We start from the raw sequence: 24,532 nt of genomic DNA on the forward strand, positions 1-24,532 counted from the left end.
ACTATAAGATGATACTACTTCCTCATAGCTCTCATTGTTTCTTCCATAGAAAAACTATCAAAAATACTTTTATTTTACTGTTAAATGATAGACTTAGGAAGAGGATTAGCACCACTGAAAAAAAATGTATATAGGAGAAAGGTCAGAGTTTTCACTTTAATCTCAGAATTCTGACCCTTTTTTTCTCAGATTTCTGAGATTAAATTCTGAGAAAAAAGTCAAAATTCGGAGAGAAAAAAGTCAAAATTCTGAATTTTATCCCAGAATTCTGACTGTAATCTCAGAGTTCTGACTTTAATTTCAGAATTTTGAATTTAATCCCAGAATTCTGACTTTTTTTCTCAGAGTTCTGACTTTAATCTCAGAATTCTGACTTTTTTTCCCTCCGAATCCTGAGAAAAATTCAGAATTCTGAGGAAAAAAGTTGGAATTCTGAGATTAAAGTCAGAATTCTGACTTTTCTCCCATATTAAACTGAAATAAAATTTAAAAATCAGTTAACTTTTTTTTCCATTGGACCTTATCCTTTTCCTATCTTCCCTATAGACTTAACATTCAAAAAAAAAAGTAGATTTTTTTTATACCATTAAAATCTGGTAGTTCTATATATAGAGATTGTTTGAAACCGTTTGTTTGAAGTGGTGGTACCAAATAAAGCAGAATCGTATTCTAATTCACTCTCGCGAGAGTTATAGAATACGTAAGCGGAAGTTTACATTCCGGTTTGGAGAAAACGTGCAGCCTGTGACATCTGTCTGCTAAAAAGCCGGTGGAAGAGTATCGTCTCCGAGCCTGGCTCCAGCAGCCAAACCCTGAAACGATGTATTCCGCTTTAATTAACGCGGTTCTAAGAAGCTCTCCTGATTACAACCTTCTGTTTGAATCTCTGTGTTGGCCGGAGGACTCATTGCCGCAGACGGAGCTGGTGGAGTCGCTCACGGCTCTTATAGAAGCTCTCGCACCGTCTCTTACCATCCCGGATTTGGCTCAAGTTACATTGACAGATGCAAAAAGAAGATGCATTCATGACAAAATCGACTGGATCATCTGGTCGAAATGTCTTCCTTTCCTCCGCAAAATCTCAACCGAATCAGGGGGTGAAGATCGCTGCAGGCAGAGCACCGCCGCAGTCTGCAAATTACTTGCTGTCTCTGTTTCTGTCTGCGATCAAAAAACGTGGACAAAAGTGGTTTCTTCAACCCTGCCTTCCTTACAGTGGAGTCCAGAGGAGGAGCTGTCTGGAGCTCTGAGTGTGAATGTTGCTGCAGAAGTCCTGGCAGCTCTCATGCCTCTTCCTACAGCGGATGAAGAATTCACACTCAGCATTTTAAACTGTGCTCTGTCCTCCATCCCATCGCTTCCCGATAATCTAGTCTCCAAAGTTACCGTCAGGGTGATTTTAACTCTGCTAAATTGCTTCAGTGATGTAAGATCAAGCTGCTTCGCCACTCGGATCATGAACGCTGTTTGCAGCTGGCACTCCTCTGAGCGCTCAGCGGCGGTCACACAGCGGGCCCTGCTGTGTTTCACCGTCCTGTCAGACCACCTTCTAAAATCACACACAGTAACGTCAGACACTCGGTTCTGGACACTCGTTCAGGACGGACTGACCCACGGGGACAGTGTGTCACGCAAAAGGGCTTTGTACCTGCTGAAAAGATGCGTGGCGCTTTCTGAGGAGGAGGGATTTGATTCCTGCTATACATCAGAGGAAGGTAACATAGAGAACCACAGCCTGAAATGGTACAAAGTTGGATTTTATGGCTTAACTGCAAAGTAGATCACAGGCTGTTAAGTGGAGGGACAAAAATAATCTTTTTTTTTTTCTTCACTTTTTTAAGAAAAAAGGTTTGAAAAGAATGAGACCTTAGATACCTACGAAAGAGGATCAGGGCAACTGAAAATGTTTTACTGATTTTTACATTTTATTTCAGTATAATGTCAGAAAAAAGTCAAAATTCCGACTTTAATCGCAGAATTCAGACTTTAATCTCAGAATTCAGACTTTAATCTCAGAATTCAGACTTTAAACTCAGAATTCAGACTTTAATCTCAGGATTCTGACTTTAATCTCAGAATTCTGACAGCTAACAAACATGGTAGCATCAAGCTGTAGCCATGTCTGTTTTATAGACTAAACTAGCTCTCTTGTTTTAATCACCTCATGCTTTTCCATTAATGAAATAGCATCACCGGGGATCCCTCGCACGTAAAAAGTCGCCTAATTTTGTCATTTTCCACCAATGTGTTTCTGGCCCTCTCAAAAAACTCACATCTTTGTCAGTGAAGCTGAGTTCTCCCACATCTCTTCCTTTATGGTACCCATCTACATTTAGATCCAAAATTCTGACATTAAAGTCAGAATTCTGAGAATAAAGTCAGAATTTCACTTATTTATTATGCTTTACTATTAAGCTTTATAACTCAAAAAAATATTAAATCAGTTGTTATAATCGTGGCTTGAAAGTAGGGCTGAAACAATTAATTGGATTAATTGTGATTAATTGATTAGTGAGATAATCATCAACTAATTTAGTAATCAATTAACCATTTAGTGGAGTACAGAGACTCTAAAAGATGCCTTCAGCTTACAGAGCAACCCACTTAGAGCAGCAATTTAACCATAATTGTAAAAAAAATATGTAAGCATTTTGCATTTAACATAAGATTTCAGGAGCCTTTGGCTATCCAATGATTAATTGATTATTTAAAAAATTTATTGACAGATTAATCAATTTGCAAAATAATTGTTGTTGCAGCTCTACTGTAAGTAGATCAGTTACTCGGTGTTAAGTAGTCTTCTTACCAAATACTTTTTTTCATTTTTACTTGGGTAATTTCATTAAAGGCTACTTTTGACTTAAATGAAATATGATAAAGTAGTGCTACTCTTACTCAAGTACTATTTGTGGGTTCTCTACCATCCTCTGCTTACACTCCACATAAAGCTTGGCTTATTAATTTTTTTTTTTTTTGCAGAGGAGGCGTTGTTTAATTGGGCCCCTGACAAGAGTGGACTGCTAAGAGAGTTCTGGGAGGATTACACGCTGGTGATGGAGACGCTGGAGGAGAATCAGGTTTCAACTCTTTTACTGTAGACATTATTGTTTCACAACCTGTTTTTATGGCCGCAGTATAACTGTTTCTTTTTTTCTCTATCTGCAGGTTCATGTTGTCCGCCCAGTTTTAAACAGAATCGACACTTTAATTCAAGCAACAGTAAATGATAGTGAAGGTAAACCTAAAGTTTGTAAATATTGTTATTCTTTTTTTTTTTTTTTTTTTACGTATGACTTTATATTCATTTTTCTTTAAGGTATCATTTTTTTCCTTCACTAGATAATAGGGGAAGTTAAACCAAACTAACAAATGAATGTTTTGTCAATGCTGCTTTCTTAGAGGTTATATAAAGAATGTATCTAAGTTCCTGAGTTCACAGCATTTTTTTAAAAACTCACAGAAAGGTTTGTGTACTTGTACTCCAGAATTGGAAGAGTTTATTTATTTATTTATTTTGTAATTGTGAAAGATTGGGGGGAAAAAGTTAAAATGCACAAATAGCTTTCCAACAGTAGTTTTGGATTAATTTAAGCAAACCCGAGACTCTTATGAGGTTTTGGTTTTGTGACCCATGAAACAGTTTGTGTATTTTTTAAGAGATGTAACTTTTTTTGTAATTATAAAAGTTAGAAAAAAATCTGCAAATAGAAAACCTTTATTTTATTTCTCTCTGCAACTTCAAATTAACTGTTACAATGCACTAATTACATACCTTTTAACACTTATAGAATAGAATAGAATAGAATAGAATAGAAAATCCCTTTATTGCCCCAGAATGGGGAAATTTGGGTGTTTACAGCAGCAAAGGTTATAGTAAAATGGGCAACTTAGAAAAGTGTGTAAAAATAACAGGTAGGAAATTACATAGAGTACCAAGTATTTATAGTATTTAGAGTATTTATTAATTCTCTACATGCATCAAACTGGTAAAATCAGCTAGCATGTCTAAACACTATAATGAGTTTGTAGTGGATAGTGAGCTATTTAAAATAAATTGCCTAAATAATTTAAATGTGTAGACTGTTATTCAACGTGAATTTTCTAAATTAAGAATGTTGGAGATTGTTAATGGATGCCGGCCTGTTTTGATTAGTATTGTTTGGTGGTTTATATTTTTTGTTTCATGGTATTTGCACTTTGCATTGTTTTAGATTTTTTTTTTTTATGTCCTCGCGGGCTGCCGTAGCTAATGAGGGCAGGCCTGATAAAAGCTGGTAGAAACATTGTGCCAATGAATAAAATCAACACTTAGTGTTACCTATTAAAAGCAGTGAGTTACATTTTGTTTAGCTGTATTATAAGCTTATGTTTTGTATTCTAATATTTGTATATGTTTTAGTTTCCATGGTGACTAAAGAAACTGGTGACTGTGATGATCATTGTGGATCCACATCAAAGAAAATAAAACACTAAATGAACCCATTGGGACTGGCTGAGGGATTGAAGTGCTGGGGAGCTGCTACAGAGTTAAATGCTAGTTTGCTGACCTGTGTTGCAGGGTTAGGCCTGTTCCACCCCTCCTGGCTGCTGTGTGTTTACCAACGCATGTTCCACAGTGAGAATAAATCCTTGATGAGAGAAGGAGTGTGCCATCTGCTTGAGCTACAGGTTCTAAGGCAGTCAGCATTTGCTGCGGCATTTTCTCAGGTATTTGCTACAAGGCAATTCTAATCATTATTACAAATTAACCCCCGTTGACTTTCTTTCTACCTTAAATCATTTCTGTGATGCATTGCTCTCGTAGTTTGTCGTCGGTCCCTTTATGGACGTTCTCTCTGAAACATCCCTTTTCTGTAGGTGAGGATTTAAAAAAGTTTTCTTTAAATATCAATAAATCTGTGGACTATGTTTTTAACTTTTATTAGTTTTAAATAACAGCGCTTCTGGCTGTATGCAGGTCACCCGGGCAGAGTGTAGGAGATTGTCCGGAGCTGGTGGGTAAACTCCAAGTTTTCCTGGTCAACTTCTTCACGAGCCTGCCATCAGAGGACAGAGGTGCAGCAGAAGAAAAACACGTCTATGAGTCACATGTCCTACTCTGTTTCTAACTGTCATTTGCTCTGTAGGTTGTGTTTTGCTTCAGCTGATTCAGCAGCTCGGATCAAAGCACTGGTGTGCAGTACCACTCCTCTTCATCTGCCAGGCTTTGTCCAAACTCCCTCAGAGTCCTCTGCTGAGGAGCAGCGGGCTCTCTGCTCTTCGGTAACTTATTTTCTCATTAGGATTGTCTTTGGAACACATTATTTTAGGTAAAGAGGCTAATTCAGTTGATGATGTGGTTTCCAGGGAGGTACTTCGCTCCACTATGATCACCCATCAGGTCCTGCTGAGAGGAGCTGCACAGTGTTTTTTACTAAAGAGTGCCCTTTCTCTAATAGATGTGGTGAGATGATCAAGTTTGTTTGAGATAAATGTAACATCCACAAAATGACAGTGATGATTAGACACATTTTTTATTTTAAGGTTTACTAAGTTTTTAAAAACAGTTTGCCTAAGTGGGATTGATATTACATTTTAGGTGCAATTGCAGTTAGTTATTTGTATAAAGATAAAATGATTTTTCAGTCAAAGTAACCATTACATTAATTTTCTTAATTGTTTATGGTTAAATTATTTTTCAAATTTGGTGTAAATATTTTCTTTTGCTTATAGTGCTAATAAATGTTTTATATGATAATTTTCTACATTATTTGTCTGATTTTCCCTGTCAGAGTTCCAACTTTGTGTTCTTTTATTATTATTTGTTTTATTTAAAGATATAGTGGAGGATTTCATTCCTTTTTTTGAAAAGACCAGCCCTCTCCACTTAAAAAGAAATGCTCACGCACAACCCTGTACCGCTCCCATGAGGGAACACCTTATAAATGAGAGATCATGCATGAACCCATTTCTCCTCGTTCAACTCTGTTTTAAAGTTCCTGTTTGCATCGCTGATACAAGCCCACTTTCCAAAACAAGATTAGCAATTTTTCCACTATGTCAGACTCACCACTAGTAAGTGAAAATGCAGACGTGCACATAGGACATCCTTACGTAAACGTATCACCAGAATGATTGACAATTTGAAGGACCACTTACTTTAATTATCCTCCGCGGGGGAAAAAAAGTCCTCCACTATGCCTTTAAGACTTGAAATAATCTGACTTCCTGTGTCTGATTTCTTCAATGCATTTAAAAAGTTACTAAGTTTTACATTGCACTGATTTTACTCAACTTAATAATTCCCGTCCTTAAATAATATTGCTAAATTTAATGATATAAGTAAGATTAGTGACATAAATTCTCTAATAATCATGTTTTTATTATCTCAGAGTGAAGTTACCAGAGATGATGTGTTCAGTTTCCTGATGCATTTCCGTGCTGATGAGTCTTTGTGCAGAGGGACAACACTATGGAATGAGGTTTGCTCTTTTAACGCTCATTCAATCAAAATATATCCAATGCAGAAGTTGCAATAACTGATTGTTACTCCACATAAGTTGTGCATCTGGTTGTTGGAACATGATGGAAATTTCAAGCCCAGAATTCTGGATGGTGATTGCGTCGATGGCCCAGCACAAAAAGAAACAATAAGACTCTATGTTCAACAAGAAGTAATCGTTTATCTCCGTGTTCCAGCAAGCACAGGTGAGGCTTGTGTTTTACTGTATCTGTAGATGTGATGTGTTTGCAGATGATTCTAATCAAAGTCTGTCTTTCTCATGCATAGGTCAGGCAGAAAGGTTACCTGACATTAGAGAGGCTGATAAGTTGGCCAGGGCCATTCTGCTCTGTGTAGACATGGAGAGGAGGGAACTGAAGAAAGATGCCAGGGAAACTCTGAGGTCACTGCTGTCTCCACTCCTGGACACCCTGAGCAGAGTCTACACCAATATCTACCTGCCTGTCCATAAGAGCGACAAGAGTCTGCAGCTTATGTTAAGACTGTTGCAGCTCAGCACAAGGCCACGTTGTCAGCAGCAAGGATTGGAAGGTTTGCATTGATACAGCAGTCAAATATCCACTAATGTTGGTTTTAACACAGTAAATGGAATTCATACAAATATTCGATTTAGATAATTGAAGACCAGTCATTTTTTTCGCTGTAGGGTCCCTAGTGCTCTGAAATAATAATGTAAAATTGATTAAAAGGAAAAAAAAAATACTCTGACTAAAACAAATGTTTAGCATTCAAGAGGTTGTGGGTAAAAATCTCTCAAAGTGTAAAAACAGGGAAAATGCCATATTTCAAACATACTCAAAGAAGTTTGTCAAACAGTGATTCTGGGCGCTTAACATTTTTTTCAGGAAGTGTAACTCATCTTTCATCAAATACATATATTCCCCAAATAACCAATAAAATCTTTTAGCTGTAAAACAAATCAGGTAGTTTATGTTTCTATAAGCAAGCAGAAGGTTCCTAATCCTTCAGATTAGGACTTTTGGATACCAGATAGACAAGTTTACAAAGTTTGCTTATTGAAGCCTTTCCTGCTCTAACTGTTTTTCTTTGATTTGTTATTGTGGATAATTAGAGCTGGAATTAGAATCAGAATTACTTTATGAATCCCTTGTGGGAAATTATTTTCTTGCAGTGCAGCCATTTACAGAAGAGAGAAAAATAAGATTGTAAGACTGTACAAATAAGATATAAGATTTACATTAGATAAGGATTACATTATATACAATCAACAGTATTTACAATTTTCAATACTGCTCAGTACTAAATTACCAATATTGCACATGGTGGTGTTATTGCACACAATTAAGTAATTAAATAAGAAGTAATGAAATTAAATGACTTTCAGATCTGCAACCATTCTTTAAATTAAAGGTATAATGGAGGATTTTTGAAAAACTCTTACTTAGCTCTCTACTTTAAAAAAAATAAAACACATGCACAACCTTGTACCCGCACCCGAGAGGGAAAGCCTATTAAACCTGCGCGAGTGCATGCATTTCTCCTCATGCACGCTCTTTTTAAAAGTTGCTGTTTGCATCGCTCATAGAAGCTTATTTTCCAAAAGAAGATTTGCAATTTTTCTACTATGTCAGACTCACCAACGGTAAGTGAAAATAGGGACGAGCACGTAGGACGGCCTTACGTAAACATATCACCAGAATGATTGACAATTAGGAGGACCAATTATTTTAATGATCAAATGATAAGCAAAACAGCTTTGATATTAGTGCTAGATGTTTATAAGAATTCAACTTAAAGTGTCTAAAACAACAAAAAATAAAACTACAAAGTGCTGGAAGAGCAGAAGACAAATTAGACTTCTCATCGCTCCTTTTTCGGTTCAAAATTGCTTTGGAGCATAGAAATTAACAGACCAGAATTACAATAAAAGTATTCATACAGTGAGCCAAAGATAAGCATCTGTCCTATAAGGTGCCAACACGATATGCTACGCCAGCAGCAGCTTAATTCCTATCATTAGAAAAAACGCTTACTTAGCTTCCATGTTTGCAGTAAAAGGAAAACGTCATAAACGATGTCATCTACATCAGCTGATATAATTACTGTGTGTGTAAAAAAAATGAATAATTACTACCTGTGTCTTTTGACTGCTTAAAGCTTAAATGGTGCCTATGGATCAAAGTAGGAGGAAATAAACTTTAAGGAGAAAACATATTTAAAAAGATATAGATATATAACATCTTGGTCTATTCAGAAAAGGTAAAGGAATTATTATGTTTTTTTATTATTTAAAAACTAGAAAAGTTAGCTAAATGTAATAAAAAATGATTACTGAAACAACCACAATGATACTAAAGTATTAAAGGCCAATAACATTACAGATGGTGTCTAAATGATGATGAGGGGAGGAATCAGTGCAAAACATTTTGGTTTGTACCAGCTAACTAGACTAAACATTGTCTATAATCAAATAAAAAGAAAATGCTGCCTGTTAAAAGAATCAGTAACCTAATGGTGCATATTTTGGGTCTTTTTCTTATTTTGATTACAACTCTTTTTTGTGTGTGTGTGCAGAGGACGATTTGATGTTGGCCATTGAACAAGCTGTTGTTGAAGTCATGGATCCAGTCCAGAATTTTATCCTAAGGAGGCTCTGTGGGGAGCTGCAGGAGGTAATCCCACTGTGAAAGAGTATTTTTTAAATTAAAATAAGTACATTGAGGAGGTAAGTGAGGCACTTTGCCAATAAAAAATGACAATTTAGATTTTAAAATGAGAAAATAACAATTGCATTGTCTTATTTTAATGTAAATAATAATTTAATTGGCAAATCATCTTATTTACCTACTAAGGTTAAGGGTAAGTAAAATAACCCTAACCCTTAATTGAAGACATTTTTATGTATTTCTAGGTGGTTTTTGCAGTGCAGGAAGCAAAAAGGAATTCATATTTTTTCCTCCTTTGTCACAAACCCAGATGTCTGCGTTTTGCTTCTTCCACAGCTCTTTGACGTTGAACGGGCTGATCTGTATCTCTGTGTCCTGAAGCAGCTGGCTGCACTGAGCAGCTCTCTACCTCATGGCTCTAAGAACATTCATCAGTATGCTTCGCCTAAACTCATCATGTATAGCCTTTCAGTGTTAAAAAAGCCAACCCAGCAGGTACGCAGTTAAATATATGCTCCCCGTCATCAGGTTTGCTGCTCAGTAATTCAGCACAGACTGTTTTATGTTGTTTTAGATCCCCTCTGTTGCAAACCAGGTGTCTGAGGCGGTTAGTATGGCATCTTTGGCTGCTGTGTGTGATCTGCTGCAGCAGGGAGGGCCTAACATGTCATCAGAGACTGCCTCTGCCCTAAAGTCCCTCAATGATTATTTCTACACTTTTGACACTTCTACAAAATCTCAACCATCTCTTGGAAACATTAATAAACGTCTGATGAAACCACAGCTGTTAGATAGTACAAGGTTTGTGGAAAGTCAACAATAGAGTAAAATCATATTCATTAAATATCTAATAAATGTAAGACTCCCAGATTTAGAAGATTTTTCCCTTTTTTTAACAGTGACCTTGTGACTCAAGGCCTTCTGCAGCAGGACTGGGGGCGCATTGCTGCCAGCTTCCTGCGGGACCAGTGGGTTTGTCTAAACTTCCTGATCAGGTCTGTAGGGATCCCCAAAGTGTCTGAGACCCTCAGGGCTGCTCTGAGATGCAGCGTTGAGGCTCTGGCTCTGCTACCCAGTGACCTTGTCCTGCCTGTGTTGAACTTTATGAACATGGCGCTGCCACAGGTGAGTCTCACCACGGCAAGAATGAGATCTTGTCGGATCATGGAGGAGTTCTAGAATATTTCAGGATGGCTTCCCTTCTCCTTTATGACCTCTGGTTTGTTTTTCATCATAGCTGGTGGACGATGAGGAGGATCTCTGTGTGCAGGCTGTCAATCTGAGTTGGGAGCTTGTACAGGGGCTTAGCAACAATGCTCATGACTTCTGGCCAGCCTTACAAGGCTTCATTTCTATAGCCTTCCAACATGAGCTGCTGAAGCTGAACCATCAGCAGGCTCCAGCTCTGACCGCAGCGCTGAAAAGGGTGAATTACAGTTGGACAAAATAACTTCATCTTCTGTTATCCTCTACGGTTCTATTTCACATGTGGTTAAATGCTTGTTTTTTTTAGATTTTTACGGAGGTAGTGGAGCTGTCTCAGTCAAAAAGTGGAGTACTTGGTGTCCTAGTTCAGCACTGTACACAGACATGGCTGCCCGGTGAGGGAGGCAGCAGTGAGCTGGCTGATGGGATTTTTTCTAGCGTCTTTAACCACCTGGACATAGTCACTGAGGCTTGTCTATATGGACCAGTGTTCAGGAGAGATCAACGGTAAGTCCAAACAGCTTTCCCTTCCTGTTCCTTTATCTTCTTTTAACTATTATATGTTTGTTTTTTAAAGACTCATCCAAGATGTCCAAATATTCGTGGAGCAACTTGGTGAAAATTGTGCAGCTAATGTTGCAGTTGCTAGGTGAGTCAAGATGTGTAAGTTAACATGAACCACCACTAGAGGTCCCTCCTGGTGTGCTAATAGTTGTTGTGCTTCTCTCAGTGATAACAGGGATGATCAGCTACCCCGCACATGTGTGCTGACCTTCCTCAGCCGCCTGGATCCCTGTAATCAGCAGCATCAGAGGCTCATAGAGGAGTTAGTGGTGGAGTTACTGAGAAAGGTACTCGTTGAATAATGGGCGGGTCGGTAAATGCTGCATCCATGTAGGTTCCCTTATGCAATTTCTTTTCATTTCTAATGTTTTTTTAACAAAACAGCTTTAAAATCAATAATAGACTCATTTGTTACATCCTACTTTTAAAATAGATTTTTTTCTGTTCTTTTGTTTTTTTAGACATCTAACACAAAAGGTTATTTTTGTGTGCAGGGTTTACTTTATATGTCCCTATAATTATTAACTTGAAATTAAATCAAATGGTCCTTTAAAATGTATGATTTTGCTGAGCTTCTTTTAACAAATTTTTTTTTTTTATTACAAAATGAACCCAAGGTTAAATTATTTAACATATTTTATCGCATTTGGAGTGTTTTAGGATAATTCATTTCTTATGACTAATACAATTTTTGCTTGTTTTAGTTTCTTGACAAGAAGCTAATTTATATTTCTGTGAAAATGTCAATATATTACAAAGTGACCAGTCAAACTAATAATTTTCATTTTTAATCCCATTCCTCAAAAATCTGGAAAACTGACATTGTATGTTTGCATGCAGTGAAGGGAAGCACATATAACAAAACAAGCACTTCCTCATCCTGAAAGGAAAAACACAAAGTTTCATCTGTCTCTTAAAAGGAAAAAAACCGAGCAACTAAGATAAATGGATGTTGATTTTCATGAGCCAAAAAACAAATATTATCACCATGCAGAGGAACAAATTTGCCTGCATACAAATTTCTTCCATTTGACAGGAAAAAAATAGAAAAAGATTAAATAGAAAATGCAGTTTTCAGAGAGCTAAAACCTAATAAGAGGTTTTGCTACTGCTGGGGGCAATAACTTTCATCGAGTGTTAATAGGTGTTTTACATCTCCTTTAAGGAATTTTTCTACATGGACAGCTTCTATTTAGATCAGGTCTAGTGGTAACAGACAGTAATCACTAAAACAATGCTGTCTAAAAATATGGTTAATCACAATAATTCCTATTTTAATGATGGGGTCTCATTAAGCCAAGCTTTATATAACCGTCTACTTCATAAATAAAATAAATACTTGGGTTATTTTTGTCCGGTAGTAAAATTTTATTTTATCTCAAACATTTGACCATAAATAGATCATCTGGAAGTGAGATAAAACCTTCACGGTGATCTATTCCAGCTATCAAAGTGTGAACTAATTCAGCCACCTCCATCTCCACAGGACAGCCTCATATCCAAGGCTAAAGTCCGTTACTATAGCAACTCCCTGCAGCATCGCATCAAAAACAGAGCATGGCAAACACTGCTACTGCTGCTTCCCAAACTCAGAGAGGTTAGTAGAAAAGAGCTTCAGTGACATTTTTTCTAGAAATATCAGTTTTAGGATCAAACCTTTTCTGTCTGTGTGCAGGAATTTGTTGCGCCTCTGTTGAACAGCGTGTTTGAAGCTGGATTTTGTAGCAACCAGCCTTCTGTGAAGTACCTGATTGAATGGATGATGATTCTCATCCTTGTCAAGTATCCTCATCATTTGGACAGATTCTGGACCTGCTTCAGCTTTGTGAGCTCATTTTGTAGATAGATAACCAACTGAATAAAATTGCATATTATTAATTCCTTTTTTCTCTGCAGGACCACGAAAAGACCAAGACCAGCATTTGCACCTTCCTGTCTGTCCTGGTACACATAAGTGTCATTATTCCACATGTTGAGGATAAAGTAAGGCCATCTTTATTTTACTGCTCTATATGACTGTGTTATTCCTCTGTGCTTATGTCGATTTGATTTTCCATTTTTTCTTTTAAAGGTCGACCAGCTGCGTAAAGCACTGGACATCATCCTGCAGTCGTGTTTCAACCACAACTTTAGTGTGCGTTTGTATGCCTTAGTGGCCCTGAAGAGGGTGTGGAGCCTTGCAGAAAGCGTGACGGAGGCTGATGCCTTCAGAGGACTGTCGTCTGTGGTGACGGCTTGTCTGAACCAGGCTGAGGCCATGCAGAACTCTGGGTTAGAGCTCAACACCTGCAGCAGGCTTGTTTTGTAACCGTTACAATGAGCTTATTTTAAGATGCATTTGCTGTTTTTTTTCCTCTTAGAAATGCCAACAAGAACTGGCTGAGGATTCAGGGGCACTTCTTCTTCAGTGCTTTTCATCCCATCCGGGATTATAGTCTGGAAGTAGGTTCATTGTTTTGCAAGATCTGCTGAAGCACAGGTGGTAAAATCATCTGGCTTTCCTGTTTTTGTTTGTTTTTCAGACCATCTTCTACACGTTTCCTAGTCTGTCAGAGTTGGCTGATGATGAGTGGATCCCACCATGGAAGTTTGAAAAGCTCTCATTTGCTTGTGAAAGTCTATCAACGCCGTTGAGGAATCCTGCTCCAGATTTGGGCCGGCTCCAGCCTGGAGATTGGGTCCAGCAAGACCGAAGTACAGTGATGTTTCTTTTTAACAGTAGGACTCGCTAAACGTCAAGGTTAGCTCACCCTCTGCTTACCGTTTGTGTTTATTGTTGCATTTCCCAGGCGAGCAGGATAAAGAGGAGCGCTGGGCTGAAGTGCAGAAGAAGATCACGCCCTGGAGGTTGGGGGTCCATGAGCAGGAACCTGAACTAAAGCTGGTTCCAGCACAGAGGGCTGCTCGGCTCGGCAAGCAGCACGGCACCCTGCTGGTGGTGGCCTCACTGATCGACAAACCCACCAATCTGGGAGGTGAGATCCACTGACTTTACTTAACATGCAATCTAAGCTTTACAAAAAAGTTGTCTTCTCATCTTTGAAATAAACAAAAATACATTTATGTCAAAGAATATGAACATCACCTTACAAACCTATTCAAACCCTTTTTATCAGTATATCTAAACATTTTTGATGGGCTGTTTGTTTAGATCCACTCGATCCATCCCCACAGCATGAATCTGCCATCACCATGTGTCAAAATAGAGATTTTCCTTCCAATTTATTCCTACCATATTCGGTAGAAAATGTAAAACCTTTTCTGGGGTTTTCACTAAAGAAACATCATAGATTAGATGAGTCTGAAACTTTTCGCATTAAGCTTTATTTTCTTTAAATGTGCTGTCTGTCTGATGGATAGAAGACAAAATGACACTTTCAATACATGGAAGATTTTATTGTAACAATAATTTTAACTTGGAATTAAATCAAATGGTCCTTTAAAATGACTTGATTTTGCTGAGCTTCTTTTAACATTTTATTTTTTTTTTATTACAAAATGAACCCAAGGTTAAATTATTTAACTTATTTTATCGGATTTGGAGTGTTTTAAGATAATTCATTTCTTATGGCTAATACAATTTTTGCTTGTTTTAGTTTTTTGACAAGAAGCTAATTTATATTTCTCTGAAAATGTCAATATACTACAAAGTGACCAGTCAAACTAATAATTTTCATTTTTAATCCCATTCCTAAAAAATCTGGAAAACTGACATTGTATGTTTGCATGCAGTGAAGGAAAGCACATATGTGATGTGTCAAAATAGAGATTTTCCTTCCAATTTATTCCTACCATATTCGGTAGAAAATGTAAAACCTTTTCTGGGGTTTTCACTAAAGAAACATCACAGATTAGATGAGTCTGAAACTTTTCGCATTAAGCTTTATTTTCTTTAAATGTGCTGTCTGTCTGATGGATAGAAGACAAAATGACATTTTCAATCCATGGAAGATTTTATTGTAACAATAATTTTATTGTAACAATAATTTGAGCTTATAATAATCTATATTACATGGAGCAGACTTTATGAAGGTGTTGGCTTGTCTTTGTGTTGTTCCAGGTCTTTGCAGGACATGTGAGATATTTGGGGCCAGTGGTCTGGTTCTGGACAGTCTCCACCATCTCAATGACAAACACTTCCAGTCCCTGAGCGTCTCATCCGAGCTTTGGCTTCCTTTGTTTGAGGTGAACTTTGGACATGAACTTTATCACTATTTACTATCCATTCAAACATCGCATAAGTTTTAAAGCCACAAAGTGCATCTTTGGTGGAGGTAGAGTTCTCCAACAAACAACTGATGTAACCAGAGGGGATAGAGAGACAGTTGGAGTTTGTTTATGAATTAATAGACTGACTGACAGTAAGTGGTTACACTGGATTTAGATTTTTTTAATAAAGTTAGTTAAATACAAATACAGCACCACTTTTTAAAGGTTTATTTGTTAGTGATGTATTTGTTAGTGATGAATTATTTTGAACATCGATTTTTTTTTTTTTTTTTTTTTTGATTAATCGGATAGCAAAAGGTTCCTTTAAGAAGACTTTTTACTAAATTAAACCAGATGAAACTAAAACTAAAACGTTTCCACTTGAGGAGTTCTGGATAGAGTATATTGACAGACAAAAAAGATTTTTATCTTAAATGCAAAATTTTAACTTTTTTTTTTTTTTTTTTTTTTTTTTTTTAACAATTGCTGCTCAAAGTGGGTTACTCTGTCAGCTAAAGGTACATTTTAGATTCTATACTCCAGTTAACGATTAATCGATTACTAAATTAGCCCTAGTTTATAGTTTTTTTTTACATATATGTCTATCTGTAAGATAAATAGGAAAATACCAGTAGGGAGAGACTACATATAAAAGGAAGAGCTGATCTAGATGATCGTCCCACTGTTTATCACTGATTTACTGTGATCTATTTCTCTGTGCAAACACTACTTTTTTTTTCTTTTTTTCATTGTGATGCTATGTTTGTATCATCAACATAGCTCTGTCTTCCTCCAGGTGAAGCCTGTGGAGCTCACAGATTTCCTGCAGGTAAAGAAGAGCGAAGGTTACTGTATCGTCGGCGTGGAGCAGACAGCCAATAGTCAGAGCCTGCAGGACTTTAAGTTCCCTGAGAAAACGCTGCTTCTTCTGGGGTATGACAGCACTAAATATATCAAGTTTATAAACAGGGTCAGTTGCTGTTTTTAGTTTTTTTCCACCCTTCTCTTTCCTCCACACCTTTCGGTATCCCTCAGTGAGCTGACGAAGCCACTTAGTGTTCTCTCACCAGTTAAGTTCTTGCCCCTGCGAGGCTTCCTCCCCCCCTTCGCCTTGTGTACCTGTCGGGGCACGCTTCCCTATAATTGGCTCTCCCTGAGGGGAACGAAGGATACGAATTACTCAAACTGACACAATGAGGGTGATTACAAAAGACAAACCTGTATTATATGTTACATTTAGTGGCACCAAACTTCTTCTTTACATCCCAGTTGAAATTTTTGATCAGACAGACTGTTTTAAAACTGTACCTTCTTCATATGGTGGTGATCATGAGGCAGAAGGAGAACAACACTTCCACACCCACACCCTACACACACAAGTAGGCATTCTAGTTTGTTTAGCTCCGTTCAAACACTGAAGCCCTGCTGTTGGCGTAAGCACCTTGTGTGTAAACTCTCCCTTTAATGCTCCCACCGCTGCACTCAGCTCTGCACAGCATGGCCTGACTCTAATTTCCCATCAGCCTTTCTATTGTCTCAGCCACTTGCCCTCCAGATAAATGTAACCCATCAACAAGCGTTTGCTCGCTGTGAGGCTGACTGCTGAGATTAGATGCCAGACGCTTATTACCCTTTTATGTTTACTTTGCATGGCTGATATGGGACAGTGTATGTACTCTCTTTATTACAGTTTTATTATTGGAATTGAACGGAATTATTATCTTTATCAAGAGCTCAATTTTAATGTAGGGGGTGGGGTGTTAAATAAAACAAAAAATAGGACCTAGTGAGATTTTTTTTTTTTTTTTTTTTTTTTTAAATTCACGAAATCACAAACTCCAGTGTGTGTTACTTGGAGTTAATGTGGTAAACCGACATCCATTAATGCATAATTATGAAGCAGAATGATGAATGCACAGTTTTTTTCCCCCTGAAAATGTGAAATGTTTTTGTTTAATTCAGCTCCGTTAAGTCAGTAGTGTGTAGCAATAACAGCTGCAATTTTGTAGGAAAACGTCTGTGATCAGAAACTTTTTAGCCACTCTGCTGATGTTAAAGGCAGTTTGGTACCCAGTTTGCGCTGGGTTTTATTTAGGGGCAGCTGATTTAAGGGGGTTGAATTTGTTGCATACCATCGTCTAAGAGTATACTAAAGCTTTTGTTTTGGGTGGTCATATAAAATCCCAATAAAACCTAACCTGATATGTAACCCAAACGATTGCAGTCAGAGAGGTGGGACCTTTTCAAAGGACTATAATAACAAATACTGAGTTTATATATTAATTATCTCTGAGCTTTAGGTTAATCCTTTTACCTTTGAGTTTTATTATGATCCATTTAGTTTTTTATTCATTAGTTTTATAAAAAGAGGTATCAATGACCAAGCAGACTAAATTGGTGATTTTTTTAAAAACTAAGACAAAACCCTTGTTTAATTAAACAAAATCTCTTACACAATATATTTTTTGTCTGTTTCTTCTTCATAGCAATGAGCGGGAAGGTATTCCTGCCAATTTGCTCCAGATGTTAGACGTGTGCGTGGAGATCCCTCAACAGGGGATCATCCGTTCCCTCAACGTGCACGTTAGTGCCGCGCTGTTGATCTGGGAGTACACACGGCAGCACCTCATCACTGGAACAAATGAAGCCGACTGATGTTGCTCCTAAACAAACTTCCAGAATCCTGTCTGGGTTCATTCTCATCTGAACAAATTTTATGCCTTAACAGGATCCTTTCATGGGAATCAGTTATTTTAACTAAATGTTGCTCTCAGCCGTCTGGAAAACCAATGGAGGCCGTTTCTGTGTTGCAGAGCTGCTGCATAAACATGTATTTGTTACTCTGACATGTTGTTTTTTGACTTTATTTAAAACTATATTCTGTTATAGATTTTTGCTACATCTTCTATAGTCTAAATGTTTTTTTATTCATCTTTTGAAATTAAATTGTACTTTTTGAAAATAAAGAAAATGTATTTTTTATGTTTGGCTTCACCTGATTTCCTTTTTAAAATATTGAGGAAAAAATAAGAATACAAAAAGAAAAAACTTGAAATGTTTAGAGAACATTCATGTTTGCGCATGTACATCCTCCTCCCCTCGTATAAAAAGCATCTGGTTTACCTGGTGACCGTCATATTAGCTTGAGAGCAAATGGATCACAGGGGATAGCAATCTTTTTTTTGTTATTCCAAGCCAATCCTGCTTCTGGATTCTTCAACATGTAAAGGCAGCAGTTAAATTATATTAATATGGACGATCTGGATGGCTTCAGGTCACCTCTGCAGGCTGCAGGGATCAACACCAGCAGAAGAGAAGATGCAAAGGATGGGATGTCCAAACAGACCCAGCTGCTCCTGCAGGCTCTTATGGTTCTCATGTGTTTGGGAGCCATCATAGGTACAGTACTGACCTGTGGGAGGTTTACTTTATCTTTCATTGTTTATTGTTTCATTTAGTTGTCTACTTTGAAAAAAAATATTTTTAAGAAAGCATTGCTTAATTTAAGAAAACTTAAGTTACTACCATACTCAGTTTGCTTCTATAAATGGGACCAATTCACTGCAAATAGAAGAAACATTTTAAAACACTACAGTTGTGGCCAGAATTTTTTGAGTAATTGTCTTTAATTAGTTTTGTTGAATCATTGTTGTAATAACATAAACTTCTACAGTTCAGCATCAGCTAAAAAAAAATGCCTTCTGCCATTTTGCCTTCTGTCATAATGAAGCTATCTGCTATAATTCCAGTATCTTGATTTAAAATTGTGGGTGAGCCCAAACCAAATGAACTTTATCTAATTTCTCTGTGACTTCCTTGTGTGTTTTCCAGTCAAGCTCTGTATTTATGGAAACACACTCTCAGTTAAATCCCCTTCAGGACTTCCTCCTGTCACCTACATTCTCGGCACACTACGGATTTCGTCAATTAAATCCCCCTTGAAGAGTTTGAAGATTAAATCAGCCACAGATTTGGGTAAAGCAATAATCTTACCTGTGAGGCTTTTTTTTAAGCCTCTGTTCTCTTGAATGTGGTAAAGGTTGAAAAAAGCAAAAGGATTTCTTTCAGCTCTCCCTTTTAAAACCTTTCTGACCTTTCTTGGATTAACAGATTGATCTCTACTGGCCTACCTTTTTACTTACTTTGCTAACAATAAAGCTGTTTTTATCAGTGCTAAAATACAAAGCAATAATTATTAAGTTTAAGCAACTTTGTAATAATTCCATTTCATCTAATCGCTTTCCTCAGCAGCTGAGACTAAATGCAAAATGCCAGCAAAACCAAATAAACTTTTCTTTCAGTCTCAGTCATTAAGATCAATGGGAAGCTGGCTGTTTTTTTTGTATTTTGGAAATTCTGCATAAAAATGTGTCTTCATGTGTGATCGTTTTTTCCAGTAAATTAGTGCAGAAGGGAAGGAAAAAGAAATCTAAACATTTCTCTAAAACCACTCTGGGATTTTAAAAGGAACTTTAACAAGGCATCTTTTTTTAGTAGCAGTTTTTGAAGTAGTGTTTTTCTACTTGCAGAATTGTGTTGCCACGGCTTGGGAGACATTTCTAAACTTTTTTTTTTTTTTTGCCTTATTTTGTTTGCTTTCTTTAAGTCCAGCCTGGGTGACCTTTGACTAACGGTTTGATTCTGGTTGATGTATTTTGATGCAGGCAATGCTCTCGTCATCGTTATTGTGGCGGCCACCAGGACCCTCCATGCAGTGACATCTGTTCTGATCCTTAACCTGGCCATCAGTGACCTCCTGGTCGGCATCGGTGTCATGCCTTTTGTTGCGATGTCCATCCTAAACACCGGATGGGTGCGGTGTCCTGTAAGTGTCTTCTGTTTAATAATTGAGTGTGATGAAGCCTCTTTATTTGGATGCACTGACTCTTGATCTTTTCTTCCAGGTTCTCTGTTTGTATGTGGGGTACTCTTCCACTGTGTACTGCTCAGCCTCTGTATTCACACTCACTGCTATCGCTCTTGACCGCTATTACTCCATCATGGACTGCCTGCGCTATACTTCCCGCTGCACCCTGTGGAGGATTTGTGCTGTGGTCCTATGGATTTGGCTTCAGGCCCTTGTTGTCTGCAGCTGTCCTCTGATGGGTTGGGGCTCTGTCACCTATGTGGTCCCCATGTATAATTGTGCCATCACCTGGGCCACCACTCTTAGCTTCACAGCTTTCATGGCTGCTCTCACCTATCTGATACCAGCAGTGGTGATTCTCTTCTGCTATGTGAACATTATCAGGGTGGCCCGCAGCCATGCCAGGAGGATCCATTCACTGGAGGACTCTGTCCAGCGCAGCAGGTCCCCCTGTGTTGTCAGGGATTCATCCCAACAGCCACGTATAAACCTGCATAGACCCTGGAGTCTTACATCTCACATAAACGAGGACTCTGGAGATAATATTAGCCAGGTTGGGCATGCATCTCCAACACAGCAGAAAACAACTACAGTCAGGAGTTTGTTTTCCATCAGACTGCAGACATCAGAGTCAAACAACCAGCAGCGCCACCATGGAGCGGTGCGCCTCCTTCTCATCATCTCAGCCTTCCTCCTATGCTGGACACCCTTCATATGTGTGGCTCTGGTTCAGGCCACAGAAACTGCCATTAAAGGCCAGTCTACTCTCGTTCCAGACTCTGCCATCACCTTCTCCTACTGGCTGATGTTGCTTAACTCTGATGTCAACCCTTTGCTTTACGCTCTGCTCAGCCAGCGCTTTCAGAGCGCTCTTAAGGGAATTGGGTACAGGATCAGAGCTCATGTGTGGAGCACACTGGGCAGAGAATGGGAGGTCAGAGTAGAGGGGGATGATGTCAGGAACAGTGACCCTTGCTCCCTGACTACAACCCAACACAGTTCACATTCCAGCACAGACAGTTTGAACTTTGACCCCTCCAAGTACTCCTCTTCTATTTTCTCCGTTAGCGCTGCCTTTAAAAGACACACTGAAGTGCATCTATGTAACATGTGCCACCATGAAAACTCCCCCTCTGTGTCCCAGGATGCTGTCTGTGAGAAGACAAACAATCTGCAGGTCCCTTCTCGTCCTCTAGAGGGCAGCAGACTTCCTTTCTCTGCTCTAACCAAGGAGCAGCGGGCCACTTTTTCCTTTGGCCAGGTCACAGTGACTGTAGAGCATGATGTCTGTTAGTATTACCCATCTAGGAATATTATCAATGAGGTCATTTATTTTAGTAATTCAGCAAAGACATACAGATTTATTAAAACACTGATTTCTTTTTCCATCACTTGTGTTAAATTTAGCTTTAAAGCTACTTAATAAAAACTTTTTGTGGTGCATAAAGCAAAGAAGAATATAAATTATAACATAGAAAAAAAAGCCTACTTAATAGTATTTCCATTTACTGTATAGACTATGCATTTAGTACTGGGTTGGGGCTACTTTACATGAATTACTGCCTCAGTGCAGAGTATAAAGGAAATGATTGGTCTGTGGATTTGTGTGGTATTAACCTTCAGCTGCATTGGTAGATCTGATGTCTCTCATTTTCCTGTTGAAACACTCATAATGAGGTTTATGTCTGCAGAGTCATACAATGTCATTGAAGTAGGTTTTTGTACTTTTTGTTGTGCAAAAAAATGCCAAAATGATATCAGTATCATTGAACTTGTTAGAATATGAAACTAATACTTCCCAGTAGAAAGCTTCAATGACTTAAATGATGCTCAGAACTGAAAGCAAGATATGCATCAGCTGAATGCGTCTGTCTGTGTCTGTTGTCCTGCAGTTGAAGGGTCATGAATCTTTTTTATTTTGTTTTATAATTCTCTTAGAGCTGAGGTTAAACCTCTGCACCTTCTAGTCTTTAAAGCTCCGCCCTAAGCTGTAACTTTCTTAACAATGATTTTGTTGTAATTTCTTTTTGAGCGGTCATGATTTGTGGAGTTCCCCCTTGATTACATTGATCATAACAAGAATAGAACATAGTAGTTCTGTGTAAATAATGTTTTTATTGGTATTCATTAATTTTGTTATCTACTTACCGGTATGTTGTGTTTTCAGTGGCTGTGAGCCAAAATCATTGAAACTAACAGAAGTTACTATTGACAATCTGCCTGTTTGTAATATATCTACATAATTATGTAAATTATTTTCAATTTTAATGAATAACTAAATTAAATAACTTTATATATATACGGTATATATAATCATATTTTTCAAATGCACTTTTATGTAACTCCGGCATAGCAAACGGTGGATTAAACATCAAAACTTCGACAGATTAAAAATTGTCAGCTTCTGTCCCAAAAGGATGATTGTGATGTCATAAATGGTTATGTTTGTATCCTAACATGTCCTGTAACTACTTTCTAAAATCCCAAACCATCTTGGTAAATTTCATAAAGTTTTAAAAATAACACATCTAAATTTCTTCTTCCCCGCTTTTAGAAAAAACAAAATAAACAAATAAAAATAATAGACATGATGCTAATATATCAGATGTGCTAATAGGGACTAAAACTTGTCAGGGAGATTAGTTTTGGATCATTAAGTTTTAAATTGCTTAAGTAAAATACAAAGCTGAGGAGAACAAACCCTGTGAAAAACCATATCAAAACCAAATCTTTTTATATGGTACATGTAATCACACTTAAAGACAGTCAGTAGCGGATCTAACAAATCCATCATTTATTTACGCTCTAAATATTCACTCCTCAGATGTGATATAACCATGTGTAGCATCATCTTAGTGTAAAAATCTTTCCTTACAAAGGTTTACATTTAAGTCTTGTGATAATTCCAGAGGAATACAATATAATAATTTATTGCCATAGAGAATGACAATGGGAAACAGTGCTGAATGTACTGTATTGCAAAATCCTATAAATGCAGTAAAGTTGACATTTCAGCTGGTACGTGCATGCTCATTCTGTGGGTATCAGTCGTTTCCTCCTTGATATCCTAGAAGTCCTTGAGGTGGGTCAGCCACCAAATGAAAAACAAAAATAAAAAAACTAGTAAAAAGTCTTCAAGAAAATGTCCCCACACAGAAAAGAGAAACAACTTGTCCAGATGAGATCAGGGAGTGTTGCAATAAAGCGTATTTCTCTGCAGCAGTTTGGTGGCACTGCATTAAACAAAACAGCCCGTAACCAGCATTTGTGGAGTGATATTCATACATTCACAAGAAAGCAGAGTTCACAATTGTCACTTCACAGGGTGAGCGCCTCAACTGCTCTTCTGCTTGTCCAAAAAGAAAAGAAAAGAAAATGTCCAAAACATAATCACTAACAGAGAGGTAAAGAAATGTTTGTGTAGAAAAGGAGGAGAGGAAATCCAAGCTATGTTTCATTAAACCTCATCTATTCTTTTCTCCAAAGAATTAAAAAGTTTAACTGAACTGTTATAGCTCTGTTTAAGTGTCCAAGAGTCTTGAAAGTGTAATGTGTTCAGTAAGAGGTTTAACTTCTCTATTTCGTGTACCCTGCCAGTTCTGCAGTAAGTTTTTAAATGTACCCAAACTTTGGGTCTCTTTAAGCACATTTAAATGATTTTCACTTCAACAGACAATTTGAATCTCAAGCACTGAGTGAGAATATACTGAGTGCCTTGCAAAGGTATTGATATTTTGTTAACCTTTACACATTTAGTAACATATCAGTCTCAAACCAATGCATTTGTTGGAGGATGATTTTGTTATATACCAAAGCAAATTAACAAATGATGGTAAAGTGGAAGGAAAATGATTGATCGTTTGCAGAAAAGGAAATCCCACGGTCCACATGTCTTGGACAGAATTAAAGTGAGCTTCATCAGGTCTGAGCCTTGCTTGGATCATTAGGTGTATAAAATACATTTAGAATAACTTCACTAGTGATTGTTAAGGACCTGTGGGGTCCACAATATCGCCCTCCAGGTCCTGAGTCACTAGCCCTTTGTTTCACAGTTCAAAATGTTAACAAAGCCTACAGGTGCTGGTCATAAAATTAGAATATCATGAAAAAGTAGATTGATTTCAGTAATTCCATTTAAAAAGTGAAACTTGTATATTATATTCATACATTACATACAAACTCATATATTTCAGATGTTTATTTTGTTTAATTTTGATGATTACAAATGACAACAAATGAAAATCTCAAATTCATCATATCAGAAAATTAGAATATTACTGAAGACCAATAAAAACAAAGGATTTATAGAAATGTTGGCCAACTGAAAAGTATGAACATGAAAAGTATGAGCATGTACAGCACTCAGTATTTAGTTGGGCCTCCTTTGGCCTGTATTACTGCAGCAATGCGGCGTGGCATGGAGTCGATCAGTCTGTGGCACTGCTCAGGTGTTATGATAGCCCAGATTGCTCTAATAGTGGCTTTTAGCTCTTCTGAATTGTTGGGTCTGGTGTATTGCATCTTCTTCTTCACAATACCCCATAGATTTTCTATGGG

General features: G+C 37.6%; 2 protein-coding genes across 2 annotated transcripts; both read left to right on the forward strand.

Annotated features, from left to right (window-relative positions):
- Positions 1-699: 699 nt before the first annotated feature.
- tarbp1 (TAR (HIV-1) RNA binding protein 1) lies at positions 700-18,090 on the forward strand. The gene is made up of 29 exons (XM_038296483.1): positions 700-1,715; positions 2,980-3,077; positions 3,166-3,235; positions 4,559-4,707; positions 4,805-4,857; positions 4,958-5,055; positions 5,127-5,262; positions 5,347-5,443; positions 6,372-6,461; positions 6,540-6,687; positions 6,770-7,033; positions 9,038-9,135; positions 9,466-9,624; positions 9,704-9,930; positions 10,029-10,254; positions 10,367-10,555; positions 10,643-10,842; positions 10,913-10,984; positions 11,066-11,186; positions 12,386-12,496; positions 12,575-12,724; positions 12,796-12,882; positions 12,971-13,170; positions 13,260-13,341; positions 13,422-13,593; positions 13,689-13,874; positions 14,960-15,084; positions 15,905-16,041; positions 17,595-18,090. The coding sequence occupies exons 1-29, from the start codon at positions 821-823 to the stop codon at positions 17,761-17,763; spliced, it is 4,809 nt and encodes a 1,602-aa protein (XP_038152411.1). The 5' UTR covers positions 700-820; the 3' UTR covers positions 17,764-18,090.
- A 140-nt stretch (positions 18,091-18,230) lies between these two features.
- LOC119790768 (5-hydroxytryptamine receptor 2A) lies at positions 18,231-22,071 on the forward strand. The gene is made up of 3 exons (XM_038296484.1): positions 18,231-18,507; positions 19,773-19,933; positions 20,013-22,071. Exons 1-3 carry the CDS (start codon positions 18,360-18,362, stop codon positions 21,267-21,269), a joined length of 1,566 nt encoding a protein of 521 aa, XP_038152412.1. The 5' UTR covers positions 18,231-18,359; the 3' UTR covers positions 21,270-22,071.
- The last annotated feature ends 2,461 nt before the right edge of the window (positions 22,072-24,532 follow it).

The sequence above is a fragment of the Cyprinodon tularosa genome, unplaced genomic scaffold (assembly GCF_016077235.1).
Source record: "Cyprinodon tularosa strain WSP-4 unplaced genomic scaffold, ASM1607723v1 ctg37, whole genome shotgun sequence".
NCBI lineage: Eukaryota > Metazoa > Chordata > Actinopteri > Cyprinodontiformes > Cyprinodontidae > Cyprinodon > Cyprinodon tularosa.